The 27743-nt window shown below is 40.8% G+C and overlaps 1 protein-coding gene across 2 annotated transcripts in view; it reads left to right on the top strand.

Annotated features, from left to right (window-relative positions):
* Positions 1 to 27743, top strand: part of man1a2 (mannosidase, alpha, class 1A, member 2) — a 155380-nt gene that overhangs the window by 125532 nt on the left and 2105 nt on the right. For both annotated transcript variants that reach the window (XM_015364169.2, XM_006639363.3), the window contains exons 10-13: positions 16900 to 17015; positions 18041 to 18260; positions 19454 to 19626; positions 27046 to 27161. In XM_015364169.2, coding sequence (XP_015219655.1) covers positions 16900 to 17015; positions 18041 to 18260; positions 19454 to 19626; positions 27046 to 27161 — 625 coding nt within the window. The remainder of the gene's footprint in view (positions 1 to 16899; positions 17016 to 18040; positions 18261 to 19453; positions 19627 to 27045; positions 27162 to 27743) is intronic.

Genomic DNA, 27743 nt, shown 5'->3' with positions numbered 1-27743 from the left:
GAAGTTTATTAATGCCTCGCATGTTCTCTGCAATCTATTTTGTGAAGAATGAATTGGACAGATCTGTTTTTCACCTGAATAACAAGTACCTTGCCCAAAGAACTGTACTGTTCACAGCAGTTTATATTGAAAGTAGATGGATTTTAACAGTCAGGATCAATTACAGCAGAACAGTTGACTGCCCTTAAACAGAGCTGCAATTATACAGGAGTCCTGGAGAACTAAATTTTAATTACTCTGCACCTGAATGCATTGCAGAATGACGCCCCTCTCATCTATGCACACCACAAATGTCAGATGTGACTGACAGAGCTCTTCCCACTTGTTAAAACTGAAGCAACTGCTGTCTTTATCATTTAAAGTAATGAGGTTTTAGAAAGTTTTTAGACACACTTGTTTTAGGGTTTTTCCTTTGGAAGATGGTACATAATTTGTACTTACAGAATATTACTCAGAAAAACAATTTCTCCCTTAATTTCCTTAAATGTCCTTAATTCTTTTTTTTATTTTTTTTACTTAAAATATTAATTTTAAGACTTGATTCATTGAAATGATACTATAACGGGTGGAGCAGTGGCTCTGTGGCTCAGGATCTGTGCCTGTGGCTGGAAGGTTACTGGTTCAAATCCCGCGGCCGGCAGAGGAATCCTACTCCGTTGGGCCCCTGAGCAAGGCCCTTCACCCCAACTGCTCCAGGGGTGCCTTATAAATGGCTGACCCTGCGCTCTGACCCCAAGCTTCTCTCCCTGTCTGTGTGCCTGTGTGTCTCATGGAGAGCAAGCTGGGGTATGCAAAAAGACAAATTCCTAATGCAAGAAATTGTATATGGCCAATAAAGTGATCTTAATCTTATAGACACTGAGTCTTAGCTTTATAATTTAGAATTTTAAGAGTAAATTTAGTTTATATAAAGCATTATGTTTGTCATAGCTAGTGCTCCATGATGGAACTGGAGAAGAAGAGAATTATATATCAGTTGATTGTCTGATGTGTTTGCTCTGTATTGTGAGTTTAGTACTGTGAATTTGGTAAAATATACCACTGAATTCACTGCAGCAGTTCTTTTTTTTTTTTGCATGAGTTTTAAGATTCTTTAATGGGGGGAGATGATAAATGCAGAAAGTTAGTAGCTACTGTACATATTCCCAGCTCCTTAGGAAAGTAAGGAGTAGACAAGAATAGAGGAGATATATCATTGTTCTTATTAATAGTAGCTGGAGCAGTTAATATATTTCAGCCTGCATTATACTGTAGAGGCAGGCAGGTCTCTCTGGACGAGCTTTCTAATTTAAATCCTTATTCCCACTGGCTTCGGGCGCTCTGTATGCACATGTGGAGTGTTTCATACCTCTTTCCTCACCCCCATGATGTGCAGTGAGAAACAGGTACTGTAGGTACCCATGTGAAACTGGTATAAAAAGGTGGGCAGGATGTCGGGACAGGTGCCTTGCAACCAGACAACTGGAAACTCTGCAAGGTTGTGTTTAAGACCAGAGGTCATTGAAAACTTGATTTAACATTGAGAAAATGTGTTACTGGAAAGATGAGCTACACATCAATGGGCAGAATTGTTTTAAGAGGATTAACATGTTTCTTCGCAGTTGGATCTGTTACCTGTTACCTTTTATCTCATGGCCTTGCTTTGGAATACAATGTACATAGCAAAGGTCAATGCAGTTGGTAGTTGGTAATCTAGATGATAGATTATAGTGGCCAAGATGGGTTTGTAGAGGGAATACATTGACTGTTTTAGTTATGCATGTTTAAACGAATAATGTAAATGTATCAGTGTTCAGTAGAAAGTACTCTTTTTGCTTGAAAGAAGGAAACCTCAACATGTAGTGATAGAAACCTATGTACAGTATAAGGCAATGAAGGAAATAAATATCCATCAATATTTCCATAAATATAAACTGAAATTTGCCACGTTAGACACCATGCGCCTCTGCAGAGTGAGTTGATGAATTTACACCATGTTTGATCCCCCAGGCCTGCAGCAGTGCACAGCGCCCAAGATCCCTTTTAGGAAAACACATTGACGGGTGAAGAAAATTAGACTGTTCTGTATTGTAAAACCTAAGAGCTACAGCAGTTGCATGCATGTCAAAACAAAGGGCACTAAGATGAGAATTCCAGTGTCTTTTTATAAATGCAGTCCTACTTCTAGAGCAGGGGTGTCCAGACTACAGGAGTGTGATGGGGTGTATTTACACCTGTCAGTCAATGTTTGGATTTATTCCTCACCTATTTTAATAACGTTAAAAACGCTGTCCGAAATGTTTTTCACTGACTCTTGTAGCATGAAACATTATTTTGTGTCCTACATGTATTTGGGTTTTACCAATAAGACGCCGAAATGTTTATCCAATAATTTTTATTCCCTTCAGATCATTTTGAAGCAGCAATGAGCTCTCCTTTTTACTCCATTACACCGTCTAATCCTAATGCCTTTTAATGCGGCACCTGTAATAGTTTGGGAATTTTCTTCTTTCATTTCTGCAAGATGGGCATTATCTAAATGCGGAAAAAAAACCTTAAGATTTAAAAGATACAAATCTCTCATGTATCAAGGCTCCAAAGGAGATTTTTTAACATGATAGTCACAGGGCAACAAGGCAGACTGTTCATAAGGTTTGTATTATATATAATATACAGTATATTAAACTACAGACAGGAAAGCATTATTATTTATGATAGTGCAAAGGTTGATTCATGGTTATGGAAGTGCACAATTATAACAATTCAATGTGAAATTAATTTAAAGTTTTCCAAGCTATTAAAAAAATACTGAGCTTTTTAATCAATATTCCTAACATAATATAGAATTAAATAGGACATTATATTAAACCACATTGTAGCAGCACAGAATAAGATAAAACAGCTTCTAAGTTTGGCAGTTTTACTCATGGACTGAAAGATGACACTTTTAATGTTTTAATGCGATTGCTTGATATTTATAGCATGTACTTTGGTACCTTATATAATGCATAAAAGATGCATACATTTTTATTGTGGTCTGCGCAGTATTTTTATGAATAGATCATCAATCATATATACTGTATGATGTAATTAGTAAACTAATCAATATAATTCACTTTCTAAAAATTTAAATCTTTAAAAATTTTAACTCAATTGGAGACTTGAGTTTATTTCAAGAAGAGATCAAGGAAAAAAGCTTGAAAAAAGAGCTTATCTTCATGTCTTAAAGATAAATAACACACATCGGTCAAGTACACTGCATAAAGACATCGATGACATTGTCGAGAAGCACATCTGAAGATTAAGGCCGTTGATCTCCTCTGTTCAGTAACTTCCCTTGTTAAAAAGTGTTTTTTTCTCTATGAATAATATTGAATGACTATTATGAGTGCACTGCATTTCATTCACTGTAAATAGAATGCAGAGGCCATGTTACCCAGGACCACGGTGAGCAGGTCGTGGGCAGTTAAGAGATTTAATCACCGTCTGCTGTGGGCCAGAGAGCCTGAGGTGGTGGTGGAGTGGTGCGGTGTTTTATCCCCTGTCAAGAGCCATTTCGCCTCAGACAGAGCCGACGGACGACGGGTTGTGTCAGGGGAAGGGTGCTCATGAGGGGCAAATCTCCGCTAACGCCAAATGTCGTTGCTAAGGGTGAGGTCAGTCCTCTGGCGGTACCTTCCCAAAGTCCTGGAGCCAGCAGCTAGCCGGGTCAGACAGCGCCGCAGGGCCGTTGCTAGGATTACAGTGGCACAACCTCGAAGATGAGGAGCACAAGGTGTTGCGTTGCAGTCGGGACTTTCCACTGACCTGAGTCCCATAGAGCTGTGGGACCAGCTTGCCCTGCCAGAAGCATTCCACTGCTGCTGAGCAGCAATTAACCCAGCCTGCATCATATCAATGCTTGGGGAACTCCTATCCATTTTAGACCTACACATTATGGTTCTTTGATGTGTGATTTTGTTCATATATTCTGTGACTTTGTTTCAAATATTTGACTAAACTCGTTGGACATTGCATTTCCTTTGTGGATCTGTATATTTACACATACAGTACTGCAAGTGGCACAACCTATATCTTGTTGTTTTCTTCATTTTAAACCAGCCACCAGGAACTTATGCAGTGTAAATGTGTGATTTAAAAACCTATTATTTTTCTTTAAGATGGAAAGAAAAATAATTACATAAAATTAAAATGGAGATAAATTGGTTTGCTCAATGTTATGGAAATGTGGTTTAGCTGTGGAGAGTGAGGATTAGATTTCTACTGGTGAAAACTGTCTAGGGACTTTTGATCAATAACTATTAGAACTTACCAAACACTAAGAGAAAGAAAATCTTTTTCAATTACAGGTGAAGTAGTTTCACATTTATTTGGTTTCTTTAGCCAGTGACTTTCATGGTCATAATAATGTCATTTGTACTCTGCATGGATCAAATGATTGTCATCTGTGAACCTGAACATTTTTTGTACTGGTCACTGCAGGAATAAACAGCAGTTTAATATCAGTCGAGAAGATTTCAGTCCCACAGACCATGAGAATACTGGCATACAGCCCTGTCTTTCTTGGAATTCCAGAAAATGTTACATCTTACAATGGCTTAAAACTTGAGTTAGAGTAGTGCAATGCCAGATTCATTGGGTAGTCCGGTAACGTTCTTGCTGGGAAAGAAAATATTGATGCTACAATGCAAGATAAAGAAAATAAAGGGTGATATAAAAAGATCCTGAGACTTTTTGCAGTTACCACAACTGAGCTTGTGCTTCTGTTGATAAATTTACATATATTAGCAATGCTGTAAAATACAGATGTCACAAGAAAATTAAACTGCATCACTGAAATAGGAATATATTAAAACCAAATTATTTTTGTCACTTGGATTTGTTTGTCATGCAGCAGTTTGAATGTTTTCAGAAATCATAAGATTCAGCTAGAGATGTAATTATCCATGGCTTCTGTTTGTAGCTTTTTTGACATATGAGTGCTTGGTTATGGGTCTGTTACATTTTCAGGCAAATATTTGAAGAGCCCAATGTTATGTGTGTTCTTTGAACTCTAGTTAGAGATGCTGTAATACAAAGTCATGCTTAGAATTCTTAGAAACTGCTTAGAAAGTTTTTGTAGGCTGAGAAAGGGAACAGACAATATACTGTAGCCTTGTCTTCATGCCATCTTGACACCTTGCAGACATGCACACAAGCATTGACTGGTTGAATATTTAAATTCAGAGATATCCAGATAATTTATGAATATATCCAGACAATATATTTCCTTATTGCGATATCTATACAGTCTCACGTAGAGGTAGATTTCCATGGGTCAGACCCTCCTCCAGGTAGTAGAGATGATGACAGAGTCATTTTGTATTCCCCACACAGACAAACCACAAGTCACAAATTACAAAGCCAGTTATTCCACCTGAAGCCACAAGTGGGTGTCCATGTTCTCTTAGTTTTTCTTGAGAAAAACTGCAACCTTTTAATCACTGTTTAAGGAATTTCCACTGGTGTATTAGTGTAAGGGAATGACTCACGAGGAAGTTCTATCCATGTGCAACCAATTCTAAGACTTCCAAAGGACAGCTGTAGAGCCGAAGGGGTGTTAGTTGTGAGACTCCAGCAGAGTGAATGTGCCGCTTAAAAATGGAGTACCACCTACTAGAAATGAAGGAGGTCAGGCATTTGACCAGCCAAGAGAAAGGGGTAGGATAATTTCCCTTTTCTATGTAACAGAGGGAAGAGGTTCAAGAAAAAAAGGGTTTGAGCTGTAAACCTCGCATTAGGAAAAAGGCTAGATCCCCAAGTTAAGATATGGGAGCGGATGGCCAGCTATTCCCACGTGGTGTTATTAGTGGGATAGTTCCCTGGTCCAAAGCGACAGAACCAGTACAGGTGGAGACAACTCAGGGACTCTGCCAGGGTCTGGTGAAACATTTGGGCACTATTGAGTGACCAGTAATCCTGTAGAGGTACAACTAGCCCACATACTATTTGAAAGGACAGCAGTGCACGTGTTATGGAATCCCCATCTCTGGGCAAGCATAGGTGCCCCGTTTCTGATGGGAGAAGCCCACAAGGTGCATTATGTCCTTGACAGTGATAGAGCTGCTGACTAAAATTTGTGAAAGACTGAAATCTGAGTGAGGTAGGGGGTCACTTCAAGAGTGCGGGCTCAACCCAAGAGGTACTCAAGCCAGAATCAACCCAGGGAGGAGGGGAAAGACTAGTACTGGATCGATACCTGCGTGGTCTGCCCACTAACCTAAGACATGGTGTTCAACCTCAAGGATGTGAATGAGTCCATGGCTCGAGAGGCATCCTGCTGCCAAGTACCTAGCAGATGAGAAGAGAGGACTGGTTAGAGGCTGCTGAGGAGCCCAGGGTCCCCATCTGAGACTGAACCCCTATGCTTCCGATGTGGCCAGTGGTGGCACTACTAATGTTTGCCATCCATCTCAGCAGCCCTGAGAGGAAATATATACTGGGATGGGAATTCACCTCGGTGGCTCGTCATAACTCACTTGCTTAGATGACGTCACAAGAGGAAAAAGTGCGCACACTACTAGGGGGTTCCTCACCCTATGGCCATAACAGTTTGGCATAGAGCATTATTCTGGTGTCTCACTGCTCGGCTTCTGTTCTGGGACTCCAGCAGAGTGATTGTGCTGTTTGAAAACGTCATATAGGCTAAGAGAACGGAACTCGATTTTCATTTTTATTCTTTAAGTCAGACGTTCAGCCAACTAAAGAGAAAAGGGTAGGAGAATTTCCTTTTTCCTTATGACAGTGGGAAAATGTCGTGGAAGAAAGGGATTTGATCTTTAAGCTACTTAAAAGTTCCTCCAGCTACAGTAAGATAGATGAGCCAAGGGCCAGCTTGTCACCGCCTGATATGCTGGTTTTGCTTCACATCGTCTTGAAGCAAAGCAGCGCTTATAAAATGGAACATTTATTGCTCTTGGTGTTTAGTACTCTAAATAAAGTTTTCATTTTGTGAGTTGTATAAGAGGCACAGCCTATATTATGTAAGGGTAATCTTTGTTTGTAGTTTGAAGCAGATGACATGTTTTGTGATCAGAGCTGCTTAAGACTATACTTTTTAAACTAGCAGTGTGAGGACCCTTGGAAGAGCTTAAGATAGCAAAATTGCAAGGACGGACCATGAAAATGGGTACAAAATACAGTGTCTGCACGTCCCCGATTGATAAATGAATGAAGACAGTACACTGCAGCCTGCCATTTCCTCACAAATCACATAAAGGGCTGCAGGTCTTTAAAACCGGGTGGCAGTTCTGCTTTTGATCCATCTGAACTCTTTTGCATCGTTGGCCTAATTAATTGCACAGATATCATTATTAATAACTTGGCTCCCAACGTGTTTTACAGGTAACTGTGCCTCTGATTGTTTTGAGCAGTTTATTAAAAGGACCTTTAAAAACATCTCATATACATGTATGTCACATTCAGAAAATTGACTTTTAATTACCTGCTCAGGGTGGAACAAACACCAGAGGACGCCAGGCCTTCCTGTGACTCAGTTTAAGATTCTCGCTTTGCCCTTTAGAGGTATGAAAGGGCTACTTGTCTTTAAAACCCTGGAATCCATTCAAGGATCTCTGAAATCTTTAAGTGGAGTTGCTCAAATAACAGCACATTTATACCACTCTCATGTTTACTTCAGGTGTTTAGGTCCTGAGCCTCACTATTCTTTAGTGGGATTTATTAGGAATGTCCTCGCAGAAGGACAAGCCAGTTAAGATATTCCTGGTGTTGTAATGCATTTCTTATCTCCTTCAGCCAAGCTGACACCTTCTGAAGCTGGGAGACTGTGATCCAGTTTGAGATGAATGCCTTTCCTGTGCTCACTGTTAACATGCTGCTATTTGTACAGTATGCTTGCACACTCCAGCTGGTGGCAAGGAGCATTTAAATCTTGGCTTTCCATACCTGAAATTAATACTTTGTCCATATTGTAGCATTTCCTCTGCAGCCACATGTTATTTCTCCAATATTGCTCTTTTCTACCACAGAATCAAAGGGCACTTGGATGGACAGTTCATTTTTTATGGTTAGGGACAGTATTAGGCCTCGCATTGTTGTGATCCAGAGCATTCATCGTGATTGATCTTAAATACAGGGCTTGGTTGCACAAGGTTTGGTTGAGCTAAGATTATGAATCAGAGAACCAACTAACAGGTCTGCATCGTCCTTCAAATCATTTAGGGACCTGTCAACACAGAGAACAAAGAAGTAGCTTCAGCGCAATAATATGTAAGCAATTTCATTTTCTTTTTGTGTCCTCTAAAACATGGATGTGGTTAAATGTATGTTGTAATATGATTTGAGGAGTTGAATTTGCTGGAACAATTAAGAAATTGGAGTAGTAAATTGCTGGAGGGCTTTTAGGCTACTAAGAATAAAATAAAAATCAATATTGTCTCAGGGACTCAAAGTATACAACATACAGTACAAAACATGCCTAGCAAGCTAACAAGAGCAGCGGTGTATATGAATCAGTCTGTCTTGATATAAAAGACTCATCATTCACTCAGGGGTTACAGAGATAGTATTTAAATCAGGGTTAAAATACGTCAACTGTAATATTTGTTATGGGCCAGCCTTGCAAATTAGTCAGGCTCATATCATTGATCACATTAATTATTAAACGTCACATTGAGTATTATATATCAAAAGTGTATTTCAGTCCTTCCTGTTGGGTGAGAAAAATAAAGTACAAGTGTGCTTTTATATACACAGTATATATTTTCCAATTATATCTGGCAGCTGTGAGACGACACTCTTGACCCGACATCCCCTGGGTGTGTGATTTCACCAAATAACTGTGTGTGAGCGTACAAAGATAGAGCCTTTTAGAGCAGCATTTCACTCTCCAGTACCGCTGCTTTATAAGATAGCATGAGTATAAAATCTGGAGGTTCCACAGAACTAGTCAAACGTGTGAGACAAGACAAACAGTATTTTTAATTTGGGAGATGAAGTATCTGTGTGTTGACGATTGCTTCCCTGTTGCTTTTGAAACAGAGCCATCTAGTGTCTGAAATGAACCTTGGATGAGTTGGTTTCTTTGCTCCCTAGGAGCCTGTATTAGTAATTTATTACTGTTTGTGAGTACTGGTACTGCTAAACGGCAATGACAGTTTAACCAATGAGAAATGAGATTCTTGCATAGGAAGGAACTTTGAGTATAATGCAGATATGCTGAGATAATGAATAATTTGAGCTGGTAATTAGAATTATCTCAGTATTACGAGTAATTATGTTTTGTTTTGAAAGCACTTCTCTCCCAGCTGTTAAATAACTGATAATTTTGGTAATTATCCAGCTTTTGATTGACAGATAGGGAGAAGTGTTAACATACCGGAGTAACTCTTTGTCATTCCTGCAAGTTCTTGTGTCAGATGAGAGTAATGTCATTAGAAAAAAAACAAACTTTGTTTTTTTCTGGAAGAAGACACAGTTTGACAAAAGGCAAAATCCTGGAGTCTTTCAGGGAATGGCTGGATGAGATTCTTGGATCAGGTAGCTACTAGAATAAGTACTTCTGGACGGACTGGATGGTATCCTCTCCTTTGTGACCTTTATGTTCATTGATTTATACAGAACCTGCTCACTTAAGGTATGAGGATGCTGTTGATGAAACGTACTGCTCTGACTGGAGTACTTGAGCTTATAAAGAAAGCTGTAATGGATTTTTTAGATACCAGGTCATTTCCCGTAGGTTTTTCAAACCAGAAAAGTAGCTCCTGTGTCTTCTAGTCTCATTTGTTTTATATTTCCTGGATTCTGGTCCCTAAGAAAACCAAAAGGCACTCCTCTCATCTGCTGAAATGAAAAGATGCGCCTTACTGGTTACTTTTCATTCATATTCACACAGCACACAGTAAGCCACAGTTTTTTATGAAAATGTTTCCAGCTCAGTAGATGAATAGGTGACAACACTTTATTTGAATGATGCTGCGTAAAAGCTTCATAACCCCTTCATAAGTGCTACACAACAGCTTATAATCACATGCATAGTGATTCACAGGGACACGTGCAGATGACATGACAGGACGTGAGGGCGAGAGGTCCTGACATTTGCTTAACATCATTTCCAGCTAAAACTCACGTCATGACCTCTTATACACTCGTTGTTTCCAAGTTTTTTTGTGTGGAAAGCTGACCAGGTCTACCACATTTTCTGCATCTAAAATAGAAAGCAACAGTGAAAATAATCATTCCATGTAGCGCCTTGGGCTAATTTACATCACGTTGCCCTTTTGAAGAAACGCCATGTTTACTAGTTCTTGCATGTGAACTTGTATCACCCAGGAAATCCAAGTGCCTGGAGCGCATTCAGGTAATTGCCATCAGCATTTTGACTCAGAGTGAATTAACACCGGCAAGCATCCTGGCACTGCAGATGGATCTCAATTAGAGCACGCCGTCAGCTGCTCGACGCCAGCTTCAGTGTCCTCGTGGTTGAACATGGCCCCGTGACTCGACATTTTGGATTGGTCAGTTGTCCCAGTGAAATAGTAATTGAATGTGTTTATGTGTTTATTGGCGAGAGACAAAAAATAAGTGGCACTAATTTTTCACACCAATGTTATGAGAATTTCACCTGTCCAGTTGGGCTTCCTTCACCTACAGTAACTGAGCTGTGGACTGGACACAAAGGATACAGACCCCCATCATCTCCTAGTGTGCTGACTGATATGCAGTTGTTGGTCATCAAACATTAAAATATGTCCTTATCTCTGACTGATCTGATAGCAGCTTATAGGGGTTGCTGCCATAATGTGTCTAGCACCGGTCATCAAATTGTCCCTATAACCTTTGTCCTCATTAAAATGTATCCAGTTTTACAAAACCACTTGATATTTTCTCTTTCCTGGGGCTGTGTGGGAAAATTCTATCTGCTCATGCTGCCTCACCTCAGAGATCACTTTAAAGTGCTCTCTACTTCTCGCCTGCTGCAAGCGCTACAGGCAGGAAACAGGCGAACACCTGCCATCATAACGTAATATTTCACAGTAGTCTGACCTTGATACCCTTACACGGTATAGGAAATGTGAATTTTAAGGACTGCTGCAGTGTGATGTCACCATCCCGAGATGTTCGATTGAATACATGTACTCCATGGATAATGCATTCAAAAAAAGGATATGGGCAGTTCAGTCACTTTTAAATTATCTGTCAGAAAACGTGTATAACAAATTTGCTTGGGCCATACTGACACAGGAAACCATAAGAAGAAATATGCATGTACTGTTTGAAATGCAGATCTGGTGAATAAGTAACCTTTTTTCTATACTTCCTGATGTAATCATCCAAACACCAATTGATGAGATTAGAAGGGATTTATTTTAAGTTAAATACTGTGTTTCTTGTGCTGCCCACCTCTTCAAGTCACAGTCACTGGTCCTGACAGATGGGGACCATCAAACTGAAAATTAGAAAACATACCAGACCTCAGGAACCGTGACCTTGTTCAGTAAATTATTTTTGTAATACTTTGAATAACAAGTACAGAAGACGCAGCCACTGTGGAGAAGTGGTTAGGGGTGTCATCAGCTGGTGAGCAAGAGGCAGAAAGTTGTGCTTCAGGAATGGGAAACATATGTTTTATTCTTCACAGACGCACAATGGAAATGGAGTGCTTCAGATGTTTGTACGATGATGAATAATGCTCAGTTATTTTGGTTTGCATGTTATATTTTTGTTAATGTTAAATTTTTTTTATTTTTAACATTTAGCACTCATTTAACACGCTTTAACAGAGGCTGTATCAAGGACTGAACTATTTTTGTTTTCAAATACTATGCCTTTGTTTTTTGTTGAAAACAGTATGCTACAGCTTATTAATGTATTCAGTACCAACAAAATTCGTTCTCATGTAACACATAAGCAAACAGACTGTGCTCATGGTTACAGTATATTGGATATGAAGAAGTTCAAGTAGGCGTCACACCGGAAGAAAGCTCCCCAACCAAAACATTGTGTTTCTTTTCTGCAGGGAATAAACCTTTACTTGTTCCTTTGTACGTCGGATGTGCCTGACAGAATGACATATTATATTAGGTGTTCTAAATGCACTTTCACATAAGTACTGTATACGCAGTGCAGATGCACTTCTGAAAGACAGAACATTGGTTGTGCTTCGTCTGGATAGTGTTAAATGAATATTGTCTTCACCAGGTCACGCACAGAGTTCAGTTCGCACAGAGTTCAGTTCACACAGAGTTCATATACAAAGTTGTTCTCTTATGTGATTTTATGCCAGCGTCACTATTTCCTTGTGGCACTTTAACTGCATTTCTTGTGCGCTGGAAAGGCAATGCAGCTGTGAGGTGTGATTGTTACTGCCTCCTCCTGTGAGAGGATGGCCTCCACCGATGTGCGTTTTCTTTTGGTGTTAGTCTTCTATAAAAGATATTCCCTTAAATACTGCCGGCAAAAAAATACATCCGCGTCATCAGTGTCGGGTCTGTTTGATCTTTTCTGAATTTTTTGTCAACTGAACTAATTGTGGATGTTGTGTTGTTTTTCCTTGAAGCAAAAGCTTGCGGACGGTCTTTAGGTGTGCTAGCGGTTGCCAAGGCAATTCTGCAGCACTCTGGTTGTGACGGGTGCTTTATGAGCATCTTTAGTTTTGCTTGGTTCAGTCTTCCAGTCGTTTAATATGTAATTTTAACATGCTGCTCTGTAAAGCTGACATTGACGTCTCTGTTTTTTTTTTTAGAGAATGTGCTGTGCTGGCTTTCAAGTAATGACGACGAACAGAACCAGAGCAAAGAAACTGAGATATTTAATTAAAATGCTGCGTGTCAGATTTAGGAAGATATTGTGAACCAACATTTCAGAAGCATTTCTTCTGAAATACCAATAACATTTTTCTTTACGTATTGATTACTTCTTTCTATTACCAGATTTTTTTAAAATTCTTTACAAAAATCAAGTGTTCCTAAAGCCATGGTTAAAGCATACCTCGGCGCTGTTAACATTTCTTGTGTCTTAACGAAGAGGCGTTGCAAGCTTCAGAGTTCTAGCATCCCAGGTGACCCGAAAGGGACACTTTGCTGCGCTGTGTGCACTGGTGCAGTTGGATCCACTGTCTTCACTTCCATTACAGGCTGGCAGTGCTTGAAGTCTGAACTGTGTGTGTGTCTCCGGCTGCTCCCTGCCATGAGTCATGATCTACGGGTGATGCTGACTTGGCATTACGGAGCTTGTTTTTTGCTAATATCCTTGCCTTGTTAAATCGTGCTTAGCAGCTTAATAGGCCATACCTGCATGAAGGGAGGAGAGCTGCTGTTATTTCTCATTAATCATGTTTCCCAGGATGGCTTCCGGAGATCTAACAAGATGTGAATTGTTTTTAATTCCCTTCATTAAAGTTGCGGTTGCAGTATTAACACCATCTGTTTAGACGCTGTTCCTGGGATATTTAAAGTGGAAGGTGCTAGCAGATACAAAGGCCTCAAGACCCCAAGGGAATCTGCCGATATGGATGACAGCTTTACCTCGTCGTTCAGTCCTGCAGTGAAAATCGGAAGGGAAATCGGTGGAACTGGCAGCAGTTCTGTAATAAACCTTTATATAACCTGGCGGACTAGTTGAGAAAATCTCGTTTACAGTGTCAGCTTGGAAAACACAGCAGCAAAAAAACAAAAACAATAATTAATACAATGTAAATGACGGAACGTAACAGGACTTGGGAAGGGTTAACATGAGGAGTGTCAAGCAAATATTGACTTAGCCATACAAGTGAAAATACCCTCTGCTAACACAGCTGGATAGTTTCAGCCCACTCGGTAGATTATTCCAGTCTTGTTGTCCAGCCATTTAATTGATGTTAATTTCATTAAAGATCAGTAGATTTGACTCAAGTGAAGGATTCTTACAGTATGCTCAGATGGCCAATCAATCTATCAAGGACTAAATAGATAGAGGACTCCTGTGATAAATCTTCTGGCAGAATGATATAAGCCATCGTTTCCCAAGATTAGCAGAATCAGCAGAAGGGACATTTTAACTAGTTTTTTGCGTAGAGGAACATGCAAAACACAATCTGTTGAGATAAAGGAATTTGTTATTTTGAGTTTTGAAAGCTGAAGTACAATCCAGTCTGGTTCCCAGATGTTTAGAAACCTTTACTTGCTCCAACTTGATCTTAAAGTAAAAATTCATTTTTTGTTGTATCAGGTTTGATATACAGTCCAGTACAATATGGTATGTTCCAACTGTATGGAACTTATTTTCAGACATTTTTGTAGCTGTTAAACTTTGATATTTTCAATATAAATTAAATTTGAAAAATTTGTTTAGAATTTTTTCTTTCTATTCAGTATGGACATGATGTAAAAAACATGTTTAGGCCCTCAAAACCATCCTTAGCAGTTTATATATTGCACATTCTTCATTGATGTTATTGACGAAACAAGACTGCTGCAAGTGCAGTCATTTGCGATGCCTGTATCATAATTATTGATGGATAACGTAGATAACTTTAAGCACATTTAAGCATTTTAATAATAAAAACTGCATGAAAACATTCTAAATTCTAATTTTCATATTCATGTTTTATCCATGAATGAAAACCAGCTTTCACCATAAGTGAGTTACTGCTAAAGCACTGTGCTGTGACACCTAGCAACCCATTCGCGTTGCACTTGGGAGCTAAAAAGAGATTTTAAATCAATGCAAACATACTTAAAAAGGTCAATTCTATGAGTCATTAATACTGTAAATGCATCTCTATATTAGTATTCTTTTCTTAGTCATATTATTAATATATTAAATATGAATTCATATTGTGAGCTAACAGAAATAAATAAAGCATTTTTTCATTAGAAATATTAATTTTCAAAATGAATTCATTTAAGTGTACCACATCTAATTCCTCTTTTAAGGTTTAATACTGTAGCTGTATTAAACTGTATATGAAAAAGGCTTTACCATGGAGTGCTGGATTTATTGTGTTACCACTGTTCTGTTTCCGGTTCGTCAGAGGCCATACACAGTCGCACTGCTCTATCATCGTCATGTATGGCCTCTGACGAACCGGAAACAGAACAGTGGGAACACAATAAATCCAGCACTCCATGGTAAAGCCTTTTTCACAGCTGTGGGTATGTTTTTGTGTTTTCCAAGTTTAATCTTTAATTGTTGTGACCGTGGCCAGTGTTTATTTGGGGGGGGGTTCAAGCCACTTCACATAAACACACAACTAGTTCAAGTAGCTACTGTAGCTGCGTCAGCACGTGCAGGCTGCAAAGGAACAAGTTAAAGGTTTATTCCTGCTGAAAAGAGAAGAAAGGAAACACAGCATTTCAGTTGTGAAGCCTTCTGTTGTTTCTTTTCTATTCAGCATGGAATAAACCTTTATTTGTTCCTAAACACACAACTGAGTCACTTGAAGCCAACTTACAGTATGTTTACAAATTGGTGAACCCCCCCCCCACACACACACACAGTTACACACAGCACTAGCTTTACTGCCAAACACTGCTGCTGTGGTGCCTCCCCACACAGCTCGGCCCCCCTTTTCCACGTCCATAGCAATGGCACCACATCTGCATCCTTTTCTTTACCCGTCTTCCTGTTTATGGGCAAGCCAACATGAAAACCAGCCAGCCAGGACCGCTGCTCTCGATGACATTCAAAAGGTCACACGAGCTGTTCACTCGCTCACCCTTCTGGGCTTTGAGCTCTCCGTTTTCAGCTGCCTGTTGCGACTCATGCAAGCGAGGGCCCGACTCCCCTGAGCCTCCCCCGCGGACTCCATGACTCGCTGCCACACCTGGTGGTGAGAGTCTGATTCCCCAGAGTCCAGCAGGACTGCTGACCCCCTGCACTGTACTGTATATAAGGAAACTGGCTGCACACAGCTGGCGCCCATCCCCTGATCCCCTCGCTTCACCCCTGGGGAGTCTTCACCCTCCTGGCGCACTGCTGCATAAACGCAACAGATGAAATCCAAAAATGTTGCAGAGAGAGAGAGGGGAAGCTGCATTCGCGGTCAGACCTGTTGTCTTATTCTGCTGTCACCGTGTCAAGGATGCCCTGTGGCAGGAGTCTGTGCTGGCATCACCTGTGGTGAACTTCGTTTCCTAGAATGTGAGCACAAGAGGAGTCTAGACTTGGGTTCGACCTGGGATAGAAAATGTTCATCCAAGGCCGAATATTCTCTGAATATTCGATAATATTCAGTGGTGTACCCAAAGATTGAACTGTATTATTTTGTTGATCAAGTAAAACTACAATTGGGAGCTCATCACAAGTTCACATTTTTTATTAGTACTGTCCTGCAGATCTTTATTTATGTTTATTCAGCATAATGTTTTTTCCTTCTTGAGCATATAATTTTTATACCAATCACATTCTGATGCTTTATGTCAGTACATATTAACTTAAAAAAACTCTTTCTGTAGCTATAGAATGAACTCTGAAGTCCAAGGTGTTTTTTTCTTACTACCCTTTCAACCATGTACAGTGTCCAGGACTGTGAAATCAAGTACTGTTTTATCCATTCCAATACCATAAATGGTAGCAACTGAATTTGGGTGATGTTTTAGTATTACACTTTAAAAAACTGCAGTGGGCTGAATTGATCTACCTTAAAAATAGTGATTCTGTATTTTTTTTCTCTTCACTTCAGTGCGGTGTTAATTTGTAAGACCACATATTGTGTGGTATCACTTCAGTTTTCTTTGATGAGGAGCCCAAAATGACAGTCTGGCAAGTAGCAAACATGTTTGTAAAGTAAGAGTCGAGAGACACAAGAATGCAACATACTGCTCAAGTATTTTAGTTTTTTTTGTAGGACTTGTTTAATTTTGAAAGCTTGGGTTCAGTGCTCATGGTTGAGAATGATCTGTGTATTTGCAGTTTCTTCTTAATGTTCTGTGCTATCTGCAGATCACACCTCTGTGGGAGGACTGGGCGACAGCTTCTATGAATACTTACTAAAAGCCTGGCTGATGTCAGACAAAACTGACAATGAAGCAAGAACAATATACGATGATGCCATTGAGGTGAGTGTACAGGCATGTCTGACATGCGCAGTGTGTGTGTGAAGGTTATGATCTCATGTGTTTCGTGCTAATGGCTTTTCTGTAGGGAAGTCACATTGCTGGGCTGGGGGCATGTTTGATGGGCTTTTTTCACTAATGTATTTGCAAAGTGCCATAAAGGTCTTGGAGACTCCTGCAGCTTGAGCATTCAATTAGATTTGTGCAGACAGAGCAGCACGCTCCTTTCTCCATTAACATCCTGCACACTTCTTCAATTCCGTCCTACTGTGAAGAAAGCAGAAGCTCTTCCTTGTTTTATTATTTAGCACTTTGCCTTCTGCTTGCATCATGGTAGAAATGGAAATAAATTAAAGGAACTTTGCAAATTTCAGCTTATGAGAAATCGTTTTCTTGACAGTTTTTTTTATGCATATGGATCTTATATTGCATGCGCATTTTTTCCACCTCTTCCATGAAAGAAGAAGACATACCAAATTCAAAACAAACATGGCGAGAAAAAGTCTACACAGACCGCACACCAGGTCTGGAACTGAACTCAGGGCCCAAACGCAGAGAGGTAGCAATACTACCCACTGCACTGCCATGCCTCCTATTCTAGAAACAAAGAACACCGAGAAGTTGTAGGACAACAGTTACTTCTGTGCTGAGAAATCTTAGAAAACAGGGCAAAACACCATTGCTCAGTTAGGTTAAGGGCAGTCATTTTGTAACTTTTTAAACTAACTTATGTGCTATTTGCTATGTGAAAAGAGAGCCAAGTGTTTTCTAGTTTTTCACATGCAGGGCACGGCGGGCAGGTTTTACCTAGGAAAGGGTTCATTGAGGATTCATTGAGAGGCCGTTCAGCCATGCAGCTCCTTGGTTTTTCAGTAGCTAGGATAGTCAGTCCAACACCCCTTCCAGATGGGGTCTGTGCTTCTGTTTTGGCCTCAGCAGCGTGCTGGGCTGTGTTTCAAACCGACGGCAGCAGGAGGCACCAGAAACCGCGGGTCACGCCCCTTATTCCTCAACTTGCCTCCCCGCAGGCTATCGAGAAGCACTTGATTCGGAAATCGAACGGGGGGCTGACCTTTATCGGGGAGTGGAAGAACGGCCACCTGGAACGGAAGATGGGCCACCTGACGTGCTTCGCAGGCGGGATGTTTGCTCTGGGGGCCGACGGCTCGCCGGGGGACAAGGCAGGGCACTACCTCCAGCTGGGCGCCGAGATCGCGCACACCTGTCACGAGTCCTACGACAGGACAGGTGAGACCCACGCGGAGCCCCGCCCGGTCTGTGAGAGCGATATGACCCGGCACGACGCGCGTTCGGCACTTTCACGTGCTGTCCTCCTTTTAATCCTAAAAGGTTAAGATTCTGACTTGGATCATTTCTGAACTCTACAGCTGTTGTACAACAGATAAGTCACTGTGGTGACAAGGGTCTCTGTTACCCTGCTTGATCTATATTTATAATTGTATCAATAATAGGAAAATAGCATTGCCAATAGTAAATGTAATGTAAATGCTAATTAACCCCAGGATCTTGTCTAGCCATTTGCTAACAGAAGACATCAGCCTGAACAGTCGGGCTGGGTACCTCGTTTTATACTCTACAACCTCAGGCTGGGACCTTGTGTATTCGTCCCACCTGAAAGAATCACTTTCTGAGTGCAGAGCCCTGTCTCCCTCTGAGGTGAGAGGGCTCTCTCACGGAGGTGCTGCTGTGGGGTTTTGCCACCTGCAGTTTTCACAGTCCCACCTCCAGCTGCATTTCTATTGAAATCAGAAAGGCTCCTAACTTCTGAGATCTAATAAGATCATGTTTTAAGGCAGCATACAGTGTGTTCCAGCTATTGCTGTTTGTAGCCATGTTATCTGCAGTCAGATGTGGTCATGTTCCTGGCTGTTGTGAGTGTCATGGTGCCATTGAGTAAATCTGCACTGATCCAATGGCAGTGGATTTACTGCCTTTTAATGTGTTACCACAGGTGGCCCCAACTGTCATAGCCGTACAATGCTCGTAATGAGCACCGTATTTACCTGGTTTCTACAGACCTAACATAGTATTAACACTTCCTTGAGAAGTGTTGGGCGGAGCGGTGGCTCTGTGGCTCAGGATCTGCGCCTGTGGCTGGAAGGTTACCGGTTCGTATCCCGCGGCCGGCAGAGGAATCCTACTCCGTTGGGCCCCTGAGCAAGGCCCTTCACCCCGACTGCTCCAGGGGCACCATATAATGGCTGACCCTGCGCTCTGACCCCCAGCTTCTCTCCCTGTCTGTGTGTCTGTGTCTCCATGGAGAAAAGCTGGGGTATGCGAAAAGATGAATTCCTAATGCAAGAAATTGTATAGGGCTAATAAAGCAACATTAAACATTAAAAAAAAAGAAGTTCAGCAATGAAACATTGAATTTTTGCCCGTGTGTGTTTAAAACTTTTTTGCGCTTTTTTCTATCGTAGTGTTAAAGCTGGGTCCAGAGGCATTCAAATTTGACAGCGGTCTGGAGGCAGTCGCAGTCAGACAGAATGAAAAGTACTACATTCTGCGCCCTGAGGTGATCGAGACCTACTGGTACATGTGGAGGTTCACACACGACCCCAAATATCGTCAGTGGGGCTGGGAGGCAGCACAGGTAAAGTCAGTTCTGTGTTAATGGCAGTGTTGGACCTGAACTGGTAATGTTTTGTTCCCTTCAATTTTAAGTCTCTCACTATGTGTTGCCCCAAGGTTGTGCATGCCCACTGTAAGTGGTTTCGTGATTCATGATGAATTATCCTTCTCATTAAGGTAATGCTGAGACAGTAGTGCCAACAGAACGAGACTGCTTTCCGATATCTTGCTGATCAAAGCTCAAGATAAAAAAGACAAGAGAGCCCAAGGATATATCATGCCAAAAGCATTCATTTAGCCAGGACATGGAGAATATTTGAAATCTTGTTTGAAAAATCTCTTTGTTAAATGAATTGGCTTTATGTGAGTATTGGTTGAAATGTATTCTTCCAGTCCTCTCTTTATTGCGGTTTAATGAACTTTTTCTATCAGCAACAATTTGAAACATTTGAAACATTTGAAACATGATCTAATAGCTCAGCAGCATGAATTTAAAAGCGACCCTCCCACAGTTATTTCCAAATGCAGTAAATATTATCCTCTTTAAAAATCTGATTTTACTTGGAGGAATCAAAATACCATACGCTAGGCTAGAAATTGCCTTTGAAAACGATGAGTATTTTAATTTTTCTGAACATTTAGTTTTTCTAATCGTGGTTTGCAGTTCTACTGGCAGTTTCACAGAGTCGAACATCTGTGAATTTGCAGATGAAATGCTTTTTACAGGTAACAGTTTTACAGTATAGAGGTCAAACTGGGGAATCAGAGAAACAGATGTTTGAACAAGCAGCTGCTTCATTCGTGTATAACAATGTAAAATAAGACCACAAAATGTGAGAGGACACTTTTCTTTTGTGTATCACCAGGTACAGTACTTGTTCTCAATTCACAGTGCCTGGTTTCAGCAGTGGCAGATATCTCTGTGGAAAAAAAACAAAAAAAATTGCATCTCCGAGGGCCAAATAGATGGATGTACTTAATCCAATCAATAATTGAATTAGTACTAATTAAGTATAAACCGTTGAAATGGCATTGTATAATTACAACATGTTCTTTTCAAATCAAATTTTTATTTATAATGTGAAACCTACTGAGGCAGGCTGTCTGCAGCTTTCCCAGTGTCTTTGTATCTAAAGAGATAATGGCGTGTGCTCCCTTCAGACGGGCCCCTCTCAGGCTGAGATGTGTGTGCTTGCACAGCGCAGGTGGTCCCAAAGGGTCACAGGGCCGAGCAGGTGGAGAAGTGACACCTGTGTCGTTCAGCACCTGGGTTCCAGGGGCGTTTACCACCGCCCGGGCTGTGCAAGCCCAGAGGGGCACTCAGCCAGGACACCTACTCTCCCGCTCGGGTCTGAGGGTGGAGCGCCACCTACTGATCAACCAGCACCACTGCCGTCCGCCTCTCCTTAGAGGTCTCCACCATACAGGAGCAGTGATAAAGGACTGTTTTGTGCCACACAGGGCTACTTGCATTTGACCGTCTGTGTCTTTTCTCAGCTCCTCTGAGATTAATACCAGCCGGTAATATCTCACATCTCACTGCCATCAGTACCCAGGTTTAAAAGCCTTTAGTAGTCGGAAAAAGAACGATTTGTTTAGCATCTAATATGCTGCTACTTGCATTTGACCGTCTGTGTCTTTTCTCAGCTCCTCTGAGATTAATACCAGCCGGTAATATCTCACATCTCACTGCCATCAGTACCCAGGTTTAAAAGCCTTTAGTAGTCGGAAAAAGAACGATTTGTTTAGCATCTAATATGCTGTACTGTAGGGTGTAAATCAATTCAGAATGATGTCAAATATAATTTAAAAATAAGGTCCTGGCACCATTTTGAATGCAACCAGTTATTAAAAATTAAATATCCCATCTGTACAACATCTATCAGGGAATATCAGACTTTTTTATGTTCTAGAAACAGTGTTGATGGTGTAGAAATCAAGTAATAGACACTAGCCTGTCAGGGAACACACATTACTTATCAGACCATTCCACACCTACAGCAAAACCTGAAGAGCTGCTGTTGAAGACGGGAAACGTTTTCAGCTACTGCATGTGCAGAACGAGGCAGAGTGAAGGCCTGAGAGGCAAAGGGGTGTCAGACAGATGAGCGAACGTGAAAATGGGAAGGGTTGCATAAAAAGGTGGCCAAACAGGTTAATATCTGGAAGACAAAGGCGGTATCCCATTAATGAATGGAGAGGTTTAGAAAGCAATTAGTTGATCCTGAGAGCTGAGTGTGAGCTTAATGTCAGGCCTGTGGCTTCTGATGTCTTTCTGGAGAGTAAGATTCTTTGAATTTGTGTAAAAGGACACAGAGAGAAACAGGCAGTGTAATCGTTGCCAAGGGGAAAGATGAACACTATCACTGTGAAGGGATCTTTGATCCTCCTCGCTAAAATTACACGTTTAGATTTTCAGTGAGCAGTTTGTCTTGGGTTTAATTATGTGGAGCAATGAACAGTCGTATTCTTCAGTTTATCTCAAAGCCTTCATGTGGGTGGGTTTTTTTCTCTTTCTTTCACCTGATTCTGGAGAGGGCTGGCCGTGGGGGTCCCGTGAATCCTGCTTGTGTTGGCACCTAAAGGGGCTCCTGCAGCCAGGCGGGTCAGACCCCGAGGTCTCGGCCCGCTCGCGGAGAAGAGGAAGGGAGGTGATGACAGTGCAGGCGGGCCAGCAGTCGGGGGAACGAGAAACACGGTGCCTCCCCACCTGCCCCCCCACAGAGCAGCAGGCCAAGCCTTAACAAAAGCTGTAGTTCGCGCAGTGGGAGGTCCACTGGCGCCGGCTGGGTTTGCCCCAGGGTGCCGCTCGCAGAGGCCTCACTGGGAGCCAGCCGCAGGGCCCTTGAGTGGTGCGCTGAGCATCACCAGCAGCTGGTCCACCCATCACTGAAAGGGCATCAGTCTGAGGCGGCTCCTTCCCCACTGCAGTTTTTACATTTAGTGCAAGACCACATACTGTATACAGTAACTTTGCACATGGTCATTGCCATATACACTGTACATATAATGCATGTATGATATACTGTACATGTACCGTATGTAATACGTATATATGGCATAATGTAGCCAATTCTATACTGTATATAAGCAACATATCCATTGTAGATCTCTATATATAATATTAGCATTATAACACTGCATTTACATATTCCAAGAGATGTGAGAAGCGCAGGTGGTCCCAAAGGGTCACAGAGCTCTTTGGATGTAAACTCAGGCTGCCTGGATATGAGCAGAGTTGGGACCCATGACATCATTACAATTACAGTGCAACTGCGTGGTCAAGAGTGTAAGTAATCCATTGCAGTCTCGTTATGCTTGACCTTTTTTCCTCTTTTATTATTTTTATTAATTATTCGGGGTTAGGGACCAGAAGGTTGTGAGGTATACAGAGGAGTAAGAATGATGTGCAAATGGAGAGTTTGGGACTGTAAGAGTGTAAACTGTGCCCACGTGTCTTAAAGCAGGAGGCCTTTTCAAATTAGTGGGATGGAGTCAGAAAAGGGACAATAAACTGTGTTTCTCTTGTTGTGAAGGAAAAACAATACAAGGACTCCTAAGTCCAGGTAAAGTTTCTAATAATACATTTAATGTATTAATGTATTTGATGTATGTTGTTGTGCATAATTTTGTCAGTAACTATTTTGCTAATTCTGCACTTCAATGAAAAGTAGAAAGAATAAAACAGGGTTTTGACTATTGAGACGTCTTTAGGATGTGTTAAGTATTGTAGAATATGGGTTGCATTTTTATCCACACAGTTCTTTAGTTTCTGAAAGTCCTCTTGCATATGAAAACAGCTCTTATACCATCCTTATCTCGTTCTCTGCCTAGAACTGGGCACATCTATTGCTTTGCGTTGCTTTGTACACCTGACAGCCACATCTGGCTAAAATACTGCATTTTGTGCTCCCCAGTCCTGTTCAGAAGCAAAGCAAGAGACCCACACTCACAAGTCACAGTGCTTAGTGTTTCTTGGCTTATAGATGAAATACCTTGTGTTATGCATACATTGCGAATTATGAAATAAAAAGTGTGTAGAGGGTTTTTTGTAATGTTTTTGTGCTGTCAGTTTTGCTGATCTCAAATCAAGAATTAGCAGTGAGACTGGTTGTAAGACTTCTTGTTTTCATGCTCTCAGACAAACTAAAATCATAATTATTATATATTATTATTGCTCTGCATCTGCTTATATAGTGTTTGGTGAAATCTGTTTTTCATTTTAAATAATTAAATATGTTTATTTTCACATAATTGTTCCCAATAATTGTTTGGAAGGCAGTGGTCTTCAATACTGTATTTAATGTGCTTTGACAGCCTCTTAGTTGGGATAAAACACAAATCAAATGTCCCACCTGTTGCTGTACAACATGTATGTTTTCCATCAATGATCTGTTTGCAGGCTTGTCTGAGAACTGGTTCGGAAACCTTTATGGCACTTGGTGTTTTTGTTCAGTTTTGCAAATGTAACTTGGCGGATGTCTGCAGACCTGACTGTTTCGCTGATATAATAGAAACATGTACCGTATTTATTTCTGCCCTTATTTTCCACACTCTCTGCACAAAGGCTTATAGGCTCTGGAGAAAGCGTTCTATGGCAGCTCCATGGACCTAGGGAAAAATGTGATGAGTTCTTTTTTCATTTAAATATATTGAAGAAATATACTGCCGGGTATATTTGATGCTGCTCCTCTTTCACAACTCATTTGAAGTACAGTACTCAATTTGTTTAGGTATACCTCATCCCTAGATAATGCCTTCAGTCCTTGGCTATCGTCTTCAGTATTAAACCTTACACAATGCCAAATTCAAATCTTTATTCCCTTTGAATTTAGCTGGGAATTTAGCTGGTGTTTTGAATAGATGACATTTTCTCTTCATTCCTCAGTTCCCTTGTGCTTGACTGGGTGTCTAATGCCATTTGATCACCTCTGATCAGTTATTTACCATTATGGCTGAATTAAATGTAGAAAAGAGTTCATCGTTCCTTCAAGAATTATGGAACTTAGGTTGCCTGATTTGGCTCTTATTTAAATCTGATTTTGGTTACATTTTAGGAACAGGGTAAGGCAGAACAGAATATCTTGAAAACAACTCAGTGAGCTCATGTGAAAGATACAGTATGCATGCTGTGGTTAATTCTTCATTTGTATTGAAATAATCTGTGCATAATGAGGTGTGAACTCTTATCATACACGTGTGCAGTGCTATAGAATTTTAAAATCACTGTAGATTTTTTTTTTCAAATCATGCAGAGGTGAGATTGCCCTTTTCAGCAGGATTCAACATTGTCATTTTGATTTCAAGCTACTGTAGGAAATTGCATTTCCTTTTTCCAGGCACTTTTTCAACTAAGTTTCATTTGTACCTACACTGTGGAAAACGTGGGCAGATGACATTTATTTTCAGGTAGATGGGATGTACCTTTATATCATAACAGCTTTGGATTCTTGTTTTCTTTCCTCCAGTCTCTTCACTAATGCACTTACTGTCCTTGGGATTCTGTAAGGAATGAGCATGGGGTAAAATTACAGCATAGCTTTAATTGATAAAGGGGCCTCTCATTCATCTGTGTGCATTCCAGATGTGTTTAATTAACAACTGAAGAACACCATCTGAGTAAAATAATATTCATTTTGTTATACACTTCACAAAACACAGTTTCCTTCTATATCTAGTTTCCTTCTTCGAACTTGTGACCCCCTGTGAATTTAAACTAGCCCCCTGACAAAGACACGATTCTGTTTCCTGGGGGAGGGATCCATTATTTGGAAGACCATCAGGTTGGAGCCAAACTAACATTTTTGCTATTTAATTTTGTTTGCACCATTAAGTGCAATAAGTGGTCAGTGAAGTGCTTGAACAGCCAAGAGGCACCGTCACGTAGGTTCATCCTCACCATCCCCGGCAGTGACCTGGGGCCGCGGTCATTAGAAATGACTGTTGCACTGTCCGTGTCCGCTGTTCTGGACACAGGCCTCCTCTGTCAGCAGTCACATGGTAGGCTGTGTGTGCTCTTTGCTGCTGGTCTCTGTCTTCCTTTGACTACGCGATTGCCTCTTATATCGAATTGATTGGTACAAATTACCACCTTTTCGTGCTTGGGGATGTCCAAGGAGCTCTTGACACACTCATGGCTGATGCTCTGTCCCTTCAGCCACTCATTCATGCGTTGAGCATCAGTACAGCTATTCTAAGAATTCAGTTTTTGTTATTATTAAATTCAACTGAGCATTAAAAAATTCCCCATTAGGCCATTATGTGTTGTAACTTGAAAATTAATTATCTGTCGGCCTTCTTTCATCAGTGATCTAGGACACTGATTAGTTTAATGTGGTGTTAAAGAACATTTCATCTGTACTCATGTATGGTGCACATTTGTTTTCTTCCTCCTCTTATCACAGGGAGTTCATTTTAAAAAGTCTTGCACAGCCGACCCTTAGTTCATGTATCATATCCTCAGGAGTTGCAGATTTCATGTCTGTTCTGGTGTGGTGGTGTGCATCAAGCCAGAAAACCATGCTCGTACTTCAGAGTTTCACGCCAGCACAATTAATAGTACATGTCAGCTTACCAAAATTAAATCGTTTAAAATAAAAAAGGTTTGTAAGAAATCTGCGTAGGCCTGTGCAGTTCAGCCGTGTGAAGAATTTTGGTTTTTGGCTTCTTAAGGCAGTAAAAGTAAGGACTGCACTGCCGCCACCCATACAAGCGTGGCTCCTGTGCAAACCCTGAGAGTCTCACTGTGACGCCACTGCTCTAAGTGATGGCGGCTCTTGAGTAGCTGTTTTTCTGCATCCTCTATTGTAGTTTCCCTTTGCACATCAAAAGCATTTGTAATAAGATTTGCTACATTTACCTCTGGAAATTCTTTAGACAATCACAAAGAGTTAAACACGTGGATGACGTTTTGACCCAGATTCTTATGAAAGGCAATAAAATTCAAAAGAAATCCACAGCCTGTTGTAGGAAAACTAGCTGCTGTTTACCTTTGTTTGTTTTAAGTCTTTTGCTATTTGGTTTTAAATCTCTTTCAAGAATTCAACATGACAGTTTGTCTACTTATGTTGTCTCTTTACTGTTGGCAGTATGTCAGGGATAAGGTTTAATCATTTTAGAGCACAGCAAAAACTGACGTTTTAAAAGTAATTGAGTTCAGGAAAGGATGAAGCTGGTTTGTTTTTAAATAGGCATTTTTAGAATATATATCTCTCTGCAAATAGTGAAGTGTGTTTAATGTATTTTCAAAGAAAATGACCAGTTTAGAAATAACACTGTGGATTGTTTGCAAAGATCTGTATTGGACACAATTCCAATTTAGGATTTGTATATATCAGTGAAATATAGCCAGATATGGTAAACTCGATGTCATGTCACAGGTCGTGACTGGAATATTGTGACCGTGCTGATAGTCTGTTGTCTGTGTGCTTGTTTGTTTCAGGCTATTGACAAGTACTGCCGGGTCAGCGGAGGATTCTCCGGAATCAAAGATGTTTACTCTTCCACTCCAGCGTATGACGACGTTCAACAGAGCTTCTTCCTGGCGGAAACACTGAAGTGAGTTTTCCCTGGTCCCAGGTGGCAGTGCTGAGTTTTACTACTGGGCTCCTGTGCTGACGGGCTGCTCCTGTCTGGCCAGTGCAGGCTGGAATGTGCCGGTGTGTTTCAGTGGCTTCAATGGGGAGCCCCTCAATTTTGAAATGCATAGGGTAGATAAAAGAGAGGCAAAAGTGTGGATTGAGTGTTTTCACTGTAGCATTTGTTTTGTTGATGTGTTTTTTCTGAGGCTGCATCACTTTATCCTTGTAAAGGGTAGCACGGCTTGTGTTTTATTAATGTGAACTTTTGAGGTGAAACACTTAAAACTTTCAACTACAATAACCTTTAGATGTTTATTTCTTTTTTAAAAAGTCAGCATTTCACTTTGTTAACTGGGGTAAGTGTCAGTTGTTATTTTTCAGTTTCAGTTGGTGTTTTTTCCCCAACACACTTTCCCCTTCAATCAAATCCAGTTCCAGGTCTGTATTTTAAACAATACATGCCTTACTAGATGACTACTTTTAAAATGTCTTGGGGATTTAAAAGCCCCAACCCACCTCAATCAGGTTTGTTCCTGGATTTTTGTTTTTCAGAAGAAAA

This window comes from Lepisosteus oculatus, chromosome 15, assembly GCF_040954835.1.
Source record: "Lepisosteus oculatus isolate fLepOcu1 chromosome 15, fLepOcu1.hap2, whole genome shotgun sequence".
Taxonomy (NCBI): domain Eukaryota; kingdom Metazoa; phylum Chordata; class Actinopteri; order Semionotiformes; family Lepisosteidae; genus Lepisosteus; species Lepisosteus oculatus.
This window is presented reverse-complemented; position numbering and strand designations above follow the sequence as displayed.